This window comes from Procambarus clarkii, chromosome 16 (genome assembly GCF_040958095.1).
Source record: "Procambarus clarkii isolate CNS0578487 chromosome 16, FALCON_Pclarkii_2.0, whole genome shotgun sequence".
NCBI classification, from domain to species: Eukaryota; Metazoa; Arthropoda; class Malacostraca; order Decapoda; family Cambaridae; genus Procambarus; species Procambarus clarkii.
Window position 1 is genome coordinate 37,279,051 of NC_091165.1, and position 14,248 is coordinate 37,293,298.

The 14,248-nt window shown below is 47.8% G+C and overlaps 1 protein-coding gene across 1 annotated transcript in view; it reads right to left on the bottom strand.

The window, feature by feature from the left end:
• Positions 1-14,248, bottom strand: part of Usp39 (ubiquitin specific protease 39) — a 99,537-nt gene that overhangs the window by 19,713 nt on the left and 65,576 nt on the right. Inside the window, exons 9-10 of the mRNA XM_045745644.2 lie at positions 9,200-9,295; positions 1,926-2,027 (exon numbers count right to left, since the gene is read on the bottom strand). Coding sequence (XP_045601600.1) covers positions 1,926-2,027; positions 9,200-9,295 — 198 coding nt within the window. The remainder of the gene's footprint in view (positions 1-1,925; positions 2,028-9,199; positions 9,296-14,248) is intronic.

Sequence of the window (14,248 nt, forward strand, 5' to 3'; positions counted from 1 at the left end):
CTTGTTGGGTCTCTTAGACCTACTACCGTTATTTATGCTAGTTCGCACTTCAATGAGCTTATGGTCTGAGTATGAAGTATCTGAGATTGTGATATCCCTGATTAGTTCATCATTGTTTGTGAATAACAAGTCTAGTGTGTTTTCGTTCCTAGTTGGTTCTGTAATCTGTTGATTGAGCGAGAATTTGTCACAGAATCTCAAAAGTTCTCTAACCTGTGGTTGGTTATTTCCCGGGTCATTCCCTGCTATGATATTTGTGTTTGCCGTTCTCCATCTTAGACTCGGTAAATTGAAATCTCCAAGAAAGATAATATCTGGAGCTGGGTTTGCTAGGTTGTCAAGTATGTTCTCTATTTTGTGCATCTGTTCTGTGAATTCCTCAATCGTTGTATCTGGCGGTTTATATATTAGAGCATGCGTGAGGTCCGTAATGGGCAGAGTTTCTTTCACCCTATGCCCCTGTTACCTAGCAGTAAAATAGGTACCTGGGTGTTAGTCAGCTGTCACGGGCTGCTTCCTGGGGGGTGGAGGCCTGATCGAGGACTGGGCCGCGGGGACACTAAAAAGCCCCGAAATCATCTCAAGATAACCTCAAGATACCTGTAACTGTCTCAAAGTTCTAAAAATGTTCTCAGGAAAGGAGATGAGAGGAGAGCACCAAATAATATATACAGGGAAGACATCGGAAGGCCTGGTCCCAAATTTGCACAGTTACTGGAGAGAAAGATACAGAAGGAAATGCAGAATAAACCAATGAGGCATAGATGTGTCATAGGCACAATCAGAGATCACTGACTGAACACCAGAGGTCCATGGCTGTTCAACACTCCCAGCACGCATAAGAAATAATGCTGGAACAAAAATGGATGTCTTCAAGAAGCAATTAAATAAGTTCTTGTAAGAAGTGCTGGACTAACTAGGCTATAGTGGTTATGTGGGCCTGTGTACTGCTCCAAGCAACAGCCTGTTGGACCAAATAATCAAGTTGAATCTGGCCCTGGGCAGGGCTCGGGAAATAGAAGAACTCCCGAAACCCTCTCCAGACACGATTCAGGATCCAGAACCCCAAAGCCTAACACTAAAATGTGAGAACCCCTTCGTAGATATTTCTCTAAAATAGCATTTGCGCACTGGAGCAAGATTGATGAGCCAGTGACAGGAAATACAGGTGTATTCGTTTGGAGATAGTGGTGGTGTACACCCCTTCTCCATTTGAGATACAGTGAATCTTTGTGGCTGTTGTCACATGTATTTTCTAGCAACTGACAGCTTGTCGAGTGACCACCGTTGGGATTGGTGCTCTTGCAGTCATTGCAGAAATATATACCTTCACAGAAAGGGTAGGGGGCAGAGAGTTAAGAAAGGGTATGAGAGGGAAGCAAGAGTAAATGAAGGGTAGGAAGTGGCAGAGTAAAGAAAAGGTAAGAGAGGGCAGAGAGAGTTAAAGAATGGGTATGGGTGTAGGGAGATAAAAGAAAGGGTAGGGAAGAAATGCAGGGAGAGTAAGGAATAAGGATAATCATCTGTGCATACGTGTATCACATCTCACTTAAGGGACTGAAAATACAGTAGTGGATTACAACCAAACATTTCCAACCAAACATTTGGGTTCCAGAAAAAAGTCTTCTGATATCAGAATTCTATCATACCTGTCTCACCATTAATCATCCAACCCTCACAAACAGTATGTCACATTTTGACATATATCACCTAAGACCAAAAACTGACATATGAAAAATCATAAGAGGCTCTCCAAATTGACATGATGTCCCATTTTCTATTCTTGGGTTCTTGGGTTAGGTTTGAGCAATTTAGTACATCAGTTTAGTGACATCATGAGTGCTCAAGAGAACAGGCAGAGTCCAGCCTGTGAACAAATCTAATAATTATTACTTAATAGCCAAATCAACTTCAACAGTACGTACCTTATGCAAAATATGACAACGATACGTGCCAGCCTCGGGCTCTCCATCGTGTACAATATTAGCCACCAAGTCATAGATAGGTTCAGGGTGTTTCAGCTTCACCTGTAAATACAGTGAAGATGGTTCTGAATTAATTGCTGTCCTAACAGTAATCTTTTTAAAACACAAAAGGAGAACATATTCAAAATATCCGCTCTAACATTCAAGTTTTAACTAAAGGGAAGCAGATGTCAACACTAAAATTAGTTTATATAATGAGATATTGTTCATAGGTTTCATGTGTACTTACTGCACACGTATCTTGGTTAACAAAACACACAAAATAATTTTTACCATTATCATGGACATGAAGCCTGCACTTTGGCTTATCAAGGGGACACACTCCCCCCTTAGGTCAACTACTGACCTTCCCCAGGATACAACCCACACCAATTGCCCAACTTCAAGTACATGTATTACTGCTAGGTGAATAGAGGCAGTAGCTGGAAGGAAACATGCACAACCACCCTCTGTATCCTGCTTGGGAATTAAACCTGGGTCTGTCGGTTGAGAGCCAAGAAGGATTTTTTTTTTTTGCAAGGATATTCCTGCACGGGCCCTAAGCCTCTGGCTGGCTTGTTGCCAGCCTTGTCTACCTTGTTTAAGTCTACCTTGTACCCTGGTTAAATCTAAACAAATACAAACACAGATATTGAAATTAACTCCTCATGCCATACTGTGGCAGGTCACACCATACTGTGACAGGACATGCCATACTGTGAAAGGACTTTCCTAGGGAGTGGATTTGGGAGTTGGAGGAGCGTGCACCATCCTTGGCATACGCGCCTCCGACTCCCAATTCCCGGTCGGATGCAGTGTCAAAAGATCGCTCTCTGATGTTGAAATTCAGACAATATGGCGAGTGTATCCAGTAAAGGGTGAGCGCCAGGCGTACTGGAGCCTCCCAGGCCATCGCCCTCCCCATTATCACCCCCACATGTGTAATCTCCAATTTTTTAAGAAAGTGATAATATAGATGAATCATTTTCTGGGTTCATTCATGATGCTTCTGATACAAGGAGTATAGATGAACAGTGTTAGCGACTTCCATAGTGGTGTTACTATGCCAGTGGTGGTGTTACTATGCCAGTGGCGATGGTGTCAGTACAAGGAGCAGGGGTGAATTCACAAGGAAGGACTGTGATAATTTTGTACCACACATATTGATATTGAAAATATTGAAAAGCAGAGGTGCAACAGGTACTCTGAGAGAGAACTCTATCAACATCAGAGGCCCGAGACTGTTCAACACGCTTCCACTACACATAAGGGGCATAACTGGCCGACCCCTCACAGTGTTCAAGAGAGAACTGGATAAGCACCTCCAAAGGATACCTGATCAACCAGGCTGTGACTCATACATCAGGCTGCGAGCAGCCACGTCTAACAGCCTGGTTGATCAGTCCAGCAACCAGGAGGCCTGGTCGACGACCAGGCCGCGGGGACACTAAGCCCCGGAAGCACCTCAAGGTAACCTCAAGGTAACCACAAACCACAATTTGATGATACTGATGTTGCACCCACTTTAACATATACCGTACAGGTGAAGATATGAGTGAAAGTGAATATTTTATGGCTTATTTTGATGAGCCAATCATGCAACATGTTGTTGACAAAACCAACAGGTATGCATTGCAACTGCAACTTATGCAAGTGGCTTATTATCTGCTTCATGTATGACATGATGGAAGGACACCACTGTGGCTGAATTGTATGTGTTCTTAACTCTGTTTCTGCTTTTGAAACATTCCATGAAACAAGTAATACATGATTATTGGAACAAATTTTGTTCTGTTCCAAGTCCAGTGTTCAATAAGTCCATGTCATGACACAGGTTTCTGAGATTTCTATGGTGCTTACACTTTGAAAACATTGCAAATATTGATCAAAATTATCGACTTTGGAAAGTGCGAAAAGTGTTCAGCGAAATCAGAGAAAAATTTCGCGATTACCGTAGAGTACTTTGCACCAGGACAGAATTTTGACATTGATTTATTCCTAGATCTTTTCCAGACTACCTTACACTTCACAAGCTTGGCTGCATACCACCTACAGGATCTAAAGCCAAAGATGTACGTGAGTGCATTGTTTGAAAGCACACAGAACAAAGAAACAGGAAGCAAAATGATGTGCTGACGGTCAGCTCGGTCACCTCTGACCTCAAGTTCCTGTTCTGGATTTTTACCTGTGTGGCTGTACCTGCATTATGTATGGTGTGGAGGCCAGGTGTCTTATTGTATGTGGAGCAGTACAAAGGTGCGCCTAGGGTGATCTTCTCTAGGTGCTCGGTAAGTATTACCCTTGCGTTTCAGGATTATCTTCCTTGGGGCGTTTGGAATCACTCTCGTTTGAGGACTTCATCGCTTGGTGTTGTCTTCGCCCTTGGGGTACGTCAGGGGTCTTGGGCTTTCCGTCTTGCTCCTGTTGAGGAAGTGTTATTGGCTGGGCAGAGAACACTGTGGCCGGTGCAGCTTGCACACGCAGCAGCCGACAATTCTCTCTGGCTGTCAGTTTGTTTGTGTCTGTCTTTGAGGGTTTTGTTTTTCTTTCTAGTGTTTTCACTTTTTGTTCACGGAGGAGATTTGCCTAGCTTCTTATTAGGCAAGCCTAGGTTGTGATGGTGGTCCTTCTCTGTTGCCCCCAAGATTTCACAGCTACTACTGATGGTCAGTTTGCCTGCTGACAGGGTTCTTCCGGCTTAGCAAGCCCCAGTGCCTGGGCTTCCTGAAGGACTTACTAACTCTACAGGACCTGGAAAACCCCAGTGGGCTTGGAGGTACCATGGATGTGTCTCTCAAGTCCTCTCTCACCTTGTGTGAAGTTGAAGGTTATTCGTCGCCACCTCAGGATGAAAATCATTTGTACTGCCTCCTCCATGTTGCCTGTTGGGTCGGTGACACCTGTGATCCAGTCTTGCAGGGCTTGTTTTCCGCTTGTGCTTCAATTTATCCATCCCTCGGGAGCCAGTCGGCCGAGCGGACAGCACGCTGGACATGTGATCCTGTGGTCCCGGGTTCGATCCCGGGCACCGGCGAGAAACAACGGGCAGAGTTTCTTTCACCCTATGCCCCTGTTACCTAGCAGTAAAATAGGTACCTGGGAGTTAGTCAGCTGTCACGGGCTGCTTCCTGGAGGTGGAGGCCTGGCCGAGGACTGGGCCGCGGGGACACTAAAAAGCCCCGAAATCATCTCAAGGTAACCTCAAGGTAACCTCCCTTGTCTGATGATCTCAGGGATCAAGCAGTGGCTGCATTGCATGCTCAATTCTCCTTATGGCCAGGTTGGTTGCCTAGTTGAAGGCCCCTTAGCTGCCCGCTTGGGTTTTAGCGACTTTGATTTGGGGGCATTAGTCGCTTCGGCCTTGGTTCCGGCAATGCCCCTGCTTCCTTACCAGGTGGGCGTGGTTCGCCCTGCTCGTCCTCCTCCCCTGCTTCCAGCTCCCAAACGTCTGAGGGATTTCGGAATTGGGGCAGGGCTTAGCTCAGTTTAGCTTTTTAGACTTTTCTTTGAAGCTTTTCCCCTGGACTCTGCCTTTTCTTCAGGGGTGGTGGGCTCTGCCCTGGGTTATGTGTCGAGAGTTCCTGGGGCTGCAGGGGAGTCTGCTTGGAGCACTTGGGTTCCTTTGAATCCTGTTTGGGCCCTTTCAGAGAATGTGAGGGTATTGAGTGAAAGCCTACGGCTGTGGTTCTGGTTTTGGCTGCTGTGGCATCATCTGCCTTGCTGAAGCTGTTTGCACCGATCCTCTGCAAGGCGGTTTCTATGTTTTTCACCTCTCGTCTTGTGTGTCGGCAGGCCGTCCTTGATCTCTCTTTGGATTCAGCTTGGGCCCTGGTTCTGCAGTCTGCCTTACCATTCTGTCCTCTATTGTTTCCCGAGGACAGCTTTGCCCAGGTTTTTCTCGGTGGCTTCGGCCAGTTGCCGTCCTATATCAAGATTTATTGTTGTTCCAGTGGGGGTTGTTACAGGACCTCTTGGTTGAGTCGTGCCAGGGCTCGGGCCTCATTTGGTTGGGGTAGGCCTATGGTGCCAGTTTCACATCTGTGTATTCCCAAGGGCCTTCTTCGACTCTTTGGCATGATGTTCGCTCTGTGCGGTGATTAGCTTCTCGTGGTTGGGAGGGGAGGCTGGCTCTTTTTGGCCGCGGTTGGTCCCACGATTTGTGGGCTTTACAGGTTGTCTCGTCTCTTCTGGCCTTTGATGGCATTGAGCAGCCCTTCCTCCTATCAGCGGGTCAGGTCTGGGGGGGGGTGGTAGGTCTTTTTCCCCGTCCTTCTGTCAGGTCATCTTGGAGTGGCTTCGCTTGGGCATGGTTGAAATAGCCTCATCTCTCAAATGGATTTCCTACTTGTTGCTAGTTCTGAAATGGGGCTGTGCAAATCTTCGGGTACATTCTGGCAACCCGTTCTCGCAAATTCGTAAAGTCAATATTGACTTATTAACTACGTGCATAGGTGATATACTAAACATAATAGATACCCTTAAAAAGATTCATAGAAAACACCGACCTTACCTAACCTTGTTAGTATCTTAAGATAAGCATCTTATTGCTTCGTAATTACAATTATTACTTAACCTATACCTATTATAGGTTAGGTAATAATTGTAATTACGAAGCAATAAGATGCTTATCTTAAGATACTAACAAGGTTAGGTAAGGTCGGTGTTTTCTATGAATCTTTTTAAGGGTATCTATTATGTTAAGTATGTCACCTATGCACATATTTAATAAGTCAATATTGACTTATTAAATTTGCGAGAACGGGTTGATTCTGGACTTGTGTCATCTGAACTGGTTGATTCCTTGCCCCTCTTTCTGGATGACCACATTGTCCCAGGTCTAGCATCTTCTCAAGCCAAGCACGTGGATGATTTCCCTGAACCTCAAGGATGCTCATTAGCATGTCCATATTCATCTTGGGTTCAGGGAGTGGTTGGGTTTTGCAGTGGGGCGAAAGGCTTACCGCTTTTGTTGTCTTCCTTTTAGCTTGAATCTGGCACCTCACATTTTCGCGCGCTTAACCAGGGTTGTGATGTACCTTCTGCGTCTGCCAAGTCTTCTGGTTCTGTCCTACCTCGACAACTGGTTGGTGTGGGCTCTCAACTGGTTTTCTTGTCTGGTAGCCAGGGATTTGGTTCTTTCTCAGCTTGCCAGGGTTTAGATTTCCACTAATTCCTGGTGAATTAGTGAAAATCCCAGTTAGTTCCTTCCCAGGTTTGAACTTGGCTGGGCTTAGTGTGGGATTCTCAGACTGCATCAGTTTCGCTTCCCCCTGCAGCTTTGCTCCAGTTGCAATTCTGTCTTCGGCTGTTTTTGAGGGGGGACCCTGGATCACTCGGCAGTTGTTCGAGCAGCTGTGTGGGAGCCTGAACTTTGCCCTGCTGGTTTATCTGTTGTGCAGGGTTTAGATTCAGAGGCTGTTCTGGTATGTTTGAAGCAGCCTCTTTAGCTGCTCTCATGATCTCTGGGTTCATTCCCCGGTGTCCTTGCATCGGTTGTTGCGTCTCTGGCTTTTTCTTTGTTTTTTGGGGGGGTTCGATGCCATGGCGCCTTCCTCTCCCCTCACTCGATGTGTTCACTGATGCCTTGTCCCTCATTTGGGGCTTTGTGACCTGCGCTCACCAAGCCGGCCAGGGGCATTGGGTGCCAGCCTTCCTTCAAGCTCACAGCACGGTGCGGGAGTTTGTGGCCGAGTGGTAGGCTCTCCTGCGGATTTGGCTCCATTCAGACTGCTTCTCTGTGGTGCATTGTCTCAACCATCGTACTTCATTCCCTCTTTCCACAGAGTGGACAGTCGACGCTGTCTCCTTCCCTTGACTTTGTCGAACTTACGGGCGCCCGGAGGTACACCTCTTCACATTGGCATGGTCTCACTGTCTCCCACTTTACGTGCCGCCATTCCGCGACTGAGAAGCTCTCGCAGTAAGTCCCTGTTTCTTTTACTTATCTGTGGGTAGTTAGCTTCAGGGAGCTGACAGGGCTCCCCAAAGAAACCAGCATTGAATGTAATGAAACGCTATTTTCTGGGTGAGCTCCGGAGGCTCCCTTACACCCTCCCTCCCTTCAGTTGGTGGTTTTTCATCGTTCAAGTACTACAGTGGTGGGCTGCAGTAGCGGCTCCCCCTCCCCACTTGGGTAGTGGGGGTGCCCTAACGAACAGGAGTGCTAGTTGGATGAATTGTTGCTTGTTTGTTTTCTTCCTGTGGGAGTATTTTTACTCTTTTTGGACATAAGTCACAATTTTCACCAGCTTGTGGTCTGTTCTGTTTCGCCTATCATTCTGGACGATTCCACAGTTGACGGCAATTATGACACACTTTAAATGTAAAGTGCTCACAGGCCATTGCTTCCCTGCGCCTCTCTGAGGGGGCCAGGTTCTGGCTAGTGGTTCCCGGTAGGCACAAGGATGCCTGTGACTGATGACCCCAAACTAATATAGCACATATTAGTTTGAATAGCATCAGGGAGCCCCCGGGGGCCCACCCAGAAAATGGTGTTTCATTACATTCAACGCTGTTTTTTTTTAAACTTTGAAGACTGAATTTTTTATATGAAACCCTACATGAGCAGTCTGGTTAAATTACCTCTTATCTCATTCTTTCTAATGAAGGATGTTATTGCATCAGCCATGTTCTACCTGACTCTCTGCTCTCGAATTTGCCTTAACAAATTTCTGTTGTCAATCACACATCCCGGCATTTACACTGATTAACCATTTCTAGCACTCCTCCTTTTACACTAATTTCTAGCACAGAATTTTATAATCTCCCCACCACCATAACTTCACTATTTACTTTCACTATTAGTTGTCTTATTTCACACAACAATAAAACTTTTACGTCACCTACAACAACTCCTTCCGTCATTCATTTTTTCATTCCATTACTCCCTGCATTTTCTTTCACACCAATGCTTATAAGCCTAACTTGATTCCACTCTTTATTCTCACTTTCATTCAGCTGGGTCTCAACCTAGCACATAAAATTTTCCTTCCACAAACATTTTAACCACTTGCTAGAGGAGTAAGTATCATATGGGCCTGCCTCTGTTTTGGGGGCCTGGGAAGGTGTAGTATTCATATCTGAGGCAAATTTTGCCTTACACATAAATGTGGACAGATACCCACAGCAAAATATCCTAACTGGCTCATTGCAGGCAATGCACCTTTTGGTGAGTGGTGGATTTATCACACCCATGACAAATTTATCTCGTCAACCAACAATGTGTGTGCACGTACCTCTTCAGTTAAATACTCTGACAAGTCGATATTCTTCACTGGAAAATTCACAATTGTCGGATTTTTCTCAATGTAGAATGTGTTCTTTGTGAATCTCTGTAATAATTAAACACGTTAGAATATAAAACATTCACAAAGTATAGATACATTGAGTTTAGTTAAAATATAAAACATTCAGAGTAAAGTACAGATATATCTTATCAATGATTTTGTAAATTACAGCTGTTTGCTCAACTCGCTAAGGAGAATCCAATGCCTTCATACACGCCTTAATCCTAAAAAGGCATTATCATCATACATAGATCCTCTAGGTAAAGCAGTACTCATCATAAGTGTATTAGTTTTCATTACAGGGTTATTTTTCAATAACGTTAGATGTAAATACCGTTAGATGATTCACCGTTAGATGTAAATATGGTTATAATAATTCTATATGGATGCAATGGAGTTAATCCTAGATCCATGAAAATTCTGCTATTGTCATTATTTGCTTACTATTGACGAGGTTATCTTGTGCCATAAGCAATGCAATCATCAAATCACAATTTGGTGTCAACATTACTAGAATGAATAGCAGCAAAGTAGTGGGGTGCAAGATGCTTTATTTGAGTGGTGTCAGCCCAACAGATTTAAATACAATATAGGAGTACATATTACACTGTAGGCCTTATGAGCAGCCACGGTATTAACACTCTCTCCACCTATTTTGTGACAACTTTGTGGTGCAGTTATTAATGAATTATTAATATTAACCAAAAAGTTTAAAAATTGATAAAATGACAAAATACAGGTTTGCCAAATTCAACAGTGAAAAAACCAGCGTAGCATGAAATGAAACGCCATTTTCTGGGTGAGACCCGGAGGCTCCCAGGAGCTAACCGGGCTGATATGAATGAATTAGACCCCTGACATCAATCAATGTACATGGAGTTCTAAGCCTACCGGGGACCACAAGCCAGAACCTGGCCCCCCTCAGAGAGGCATGAGGAGCAATGACCTATAGAAACCCCGGTGTGTTTGGAAGCATTCTATGTTAGCCATTGATCGAGTCAGGCACCCAGAAAGGTAATTGCCCCAAAACAAACCCATATTCCGGTTAAAATATTGCAACTGAAAGCCGAACTAGTGGACACAACTCCCCAAATGAAAACAAGCAAACGAGCATGACGTTACCCCGTCACCGTGCCTCTGTCTGCCCAACCCACCCCCTCCCCGGGAGATGGAAGGGGAAGCCCCAGACCCCAGCATTGGCTATCCACACCCCAGTTCTGAGGCTGAATGTCAAAACACGTGAAAAACCGCCGACTGCAGAGAGCGAGGGTTACCGGGAAGCCTCCGGGTCTCACCCAGAAAATGACGTTTCATTACATTCAACACTGGTTTTCTGGGGGTAGCCCCTTCAGCTCCAAAAAGCTACTTACGCAAATACAAAACAAGACGGAATTACCCAGGAGGCGGTCGGCACTCGCTCCTCAACGTGAAGTTGGGACAACTGGCTGCAACAGCCGACCCATTGTGACAGGACCCGACTAGGCCCAGGAATGTTGACAAGGTAGCGAGCAGCCAGGACCCTGTTCGACCCACAAAAAACCCATGCCCGAACGTCAGCCAATGATATGTTACCGGCAGCCAGCGCAGAAAACTTACGAACACTGCGGGCACAATGATAGATCGCAGGCTGGCTGAACCGAATAACCATGCGGACGACCTGGGAGACCCGAACCCTGGAACAGGGAAGAAGGGAAACTGGGTTAATCTAAAGCGCTTCCCGGCCACTGAGGTCGTGATGCGCAGGTAACGGCAGAGAGCTGTAACCGGACACAACACATGATGCCCCCCTGGCCTGACAAAGTATCAACAACCCAAAAACCCGGAATGCAGCAGTCTCATTCTTCACCAGAAAAGAAGAAGGCAACAAACGAACAAACATACCACCAGCACCAATGTTACGAACCCGATTCCATCGTCGGAGCACAGAGCAGCGACGTCAATGCCATCTGTGAGTCCGCTCCCGAAACCCCCACAAAATGGACAACGCCATCTAGTGGTGGCAGGATGATACCAGCAAGAGGCACAAACTCTCGAACAACCTCCTAGTGACCCGGGAGCCCCCCCCCAGAAACAAGCGAAGGCGAGAATGCAGCCAAAGCAGACTCCGGAGCGAGAGACAAGGAAGCAGTCAGAGTCCCACACAAGACCCAGACAAGTCCAAACCTGAGAGGGAACCAGATGGGACTTCTGCCAGTTCACCAGGAATCCGAACTCGGCGATCTGGGAAAGAACCAAATCCCTGGTGAGCAGACACACGGACTGGCTGGAAGCCCAGACCAGCCAGTCATCGAGGCAGGCCAGCACCCGAAGACCTAAGAGACGCAGACGGGCCACCACGACCCGGGTAAAGCATGTGAACACAAGAGGTGCTAGGTTCAACTCGAATAGGAGACAATAAAAGCGGTAACCGAGATGCCCCCCAAAAAAACGAGCCACTGAACTTTGGATGAATCGGGACGTGCCTATAAGTGTCCCGGAGGTCCAGAGACGCCATCCAAGCACCCGGCTCCAACATAAGCTGGACCTGGGACAGAGTAGTCATCTGAAAAAGGGGCAAAAACCCAAGGGTTCAGACAGGACAAGTCCAGAATGAACCCTAGGTCTGCACAGTCCCGTTTTAGGACTGGGAACAGATGGGAAACCCACCTGAGGGATGTCATCGTTTCAACCACACCCAAGCGTACCCACTCCGAGATGACCCGACAGACCGCAGGAGAAGAGGCCTGCCCCGTCAGCCCCCGAACCCCCCGAAGGAGGAGGGGCCACCCAAAGCCACTGCAGGCCATCAGAAAAGACCCGAAAAGCCCACAAATTGTGGATCAGGCATGAGCAAACAGAGTCAGCCTCCCCTTCATCACCCCCATCAATAGGGCGAACCGCAAAAGGGCCGATGTCCCTTACGAGAACCTGAATTATGCACAGAGCGATCACCGCGCCGACCAGATAAAGATGGGTCCAAAGGCGGCGCCAACCCAGGAACTCGCACCAGCGACCTATCACAACGAGAGGAACCCCGAGCCCAGGCACGATCCTACCAGGAGGAACCCCCCCTCCCTCAAGCAACCCCCGGGACCCCATAAGGACCAACAAGTCCAACAACGAAAGACAATAAGAAGAGGCTGCTTGCAGAAACTGCTCAACTGCAGACTCTGCAAACAGCTAAGGACAAAAGGGCGACGAAAACCTGAGAGCCAAGGCTCAGGCGGATTCAAAAGAGGAAGCGAGCACCACTTGCCAACATGCGAGACACGAAGTGAAAAACTGTGACACCGCATCTCGTAGGATTGGCGCAAACAGCTGCAATAGAGCAGACGACACACACACCGCCAAGACCAAGGCACCAGACCCAGGAACGGCTCCAAGCGCCTCCACATCCTCCTGAAGCCAATCCGAAGACAGCTCCAGGAGGGAAAAGAACCGCAAGAACGAAACCAGCAGGCCACGAGTGCGCAAGTCCTCAGTCTGAAAGGGAGGGAACCTGCACGTGAAGTTGAACCATGCCAACATCAGCTGAAGGACAGGGGCAAACAAACACACATTGAGGTGCTCGAATTCGCCCCCCAGGTAAACCTGGACCACCGTCAACGCCTCGCACCACTCAAGCATGCGGGTACGACATCACAGGGCAGTCTGCTAGCCAGGACAGCTCCGGAACCTCATAATGAATCCAGTATGGAGACGAAGACCCAACCCTGAGCGAAGACAGATCCATTATAGAGGCATAATCCGGGTCGTGCAGGAGATAAGGGGCAATGGCTGCCCGCACCTCAGTCAGCAAGACATGGGAAGCCGAAACCTCTAGAAGGACAAAACCGACGGACCCGAAGGGACACAACCGAACCCTAGGAGGAGCCGACGCCAATCCAACTCGAACGCAGGGGGTGAAAAATCCCACTCCGTGTAACAGTAAACCCTGCTCGGAGGGTAGGAAAACCCAGGCGGGGTCCAATGGGGCCCAATGCCCCCAAGTAAGCCCCTTTCCAACCCCAGAAACCTCCGTACCAGGACCACGGCCGAGTCGTCCTCCAAAGCTCCGGCCTCACAAGAAAAAGCTGGGGCAGCCGGAAAGGTAGGAAGGAAGGGAGCCCACTGGTCAGACTCCATCGCCACAGCTGGAGGAACCAACTCGAATGCCTCTGTTGCCACCCCGGAAGGGACAACCTCCAAAACTGCCCGAGTCTCAGAAATTTCTAAACCCTGCCCCGACCCTGAAGTGCTCAGACGCTTCAGAGCCAGAAGCAGGGGTAGGGGGAGCGGGACCAGAATAAACTACAGCAGAGAAGAATGAGCGGGTGCGGACTGAACCAAAGTCGAAGCGACAAATACCCACAGGTCCAGGTCCCTACCCACAAGTCCGGGTCCCTATAAGCAAAACGGGGCAGCCTTGGGGCCTCCAGGGTAGCAATCAACCTAAATCTAGCATGCAATGCCTGAGCCGCCCGCACCTGTATAAAGCCATCAGCGGACTGGGTGGACAGAGTCACAAACAAGCAACAATCTCGCAGGACTCTGGGATGAAGGTGTCACTGACCCAACTGGCAGCATGATGGAGGCAAAAACAGTTAGAATCACCCTCTGAGCATCAACTTGCACAAGGTGAGAGGGGACCCAGGGGGTCGCATCCATCGGACCCCATGTGCCCCCGCGGGGTTTCCCAGGGCCCTTAGACTTGTAATCACTAAGGGTAAGCCCAGGCAGGGTACTACGAACAGGCACTAAAGTCTACCAATTAAAACTACTAAAAACTGAACCCCGGGATGTGTCCACTCATGGGGGCCTAGCAGGGGGGTACCACCCCTAACACAGATATATAAAACCTAGGTCAGAGACAGGGCAACAAACCAAAAGGCAGACAAATTCCCCCCCCCCCCCACCACCAGGCAGGAAAACAAAAACAAAAGAAAAACCCCGCAAGAGGACAACGTACCCAGGCGGAACAGAGACAGTCGCTATAGTAGATGATAACTCGCTGTGCAGTACCCTGCACCCCTACCAGTG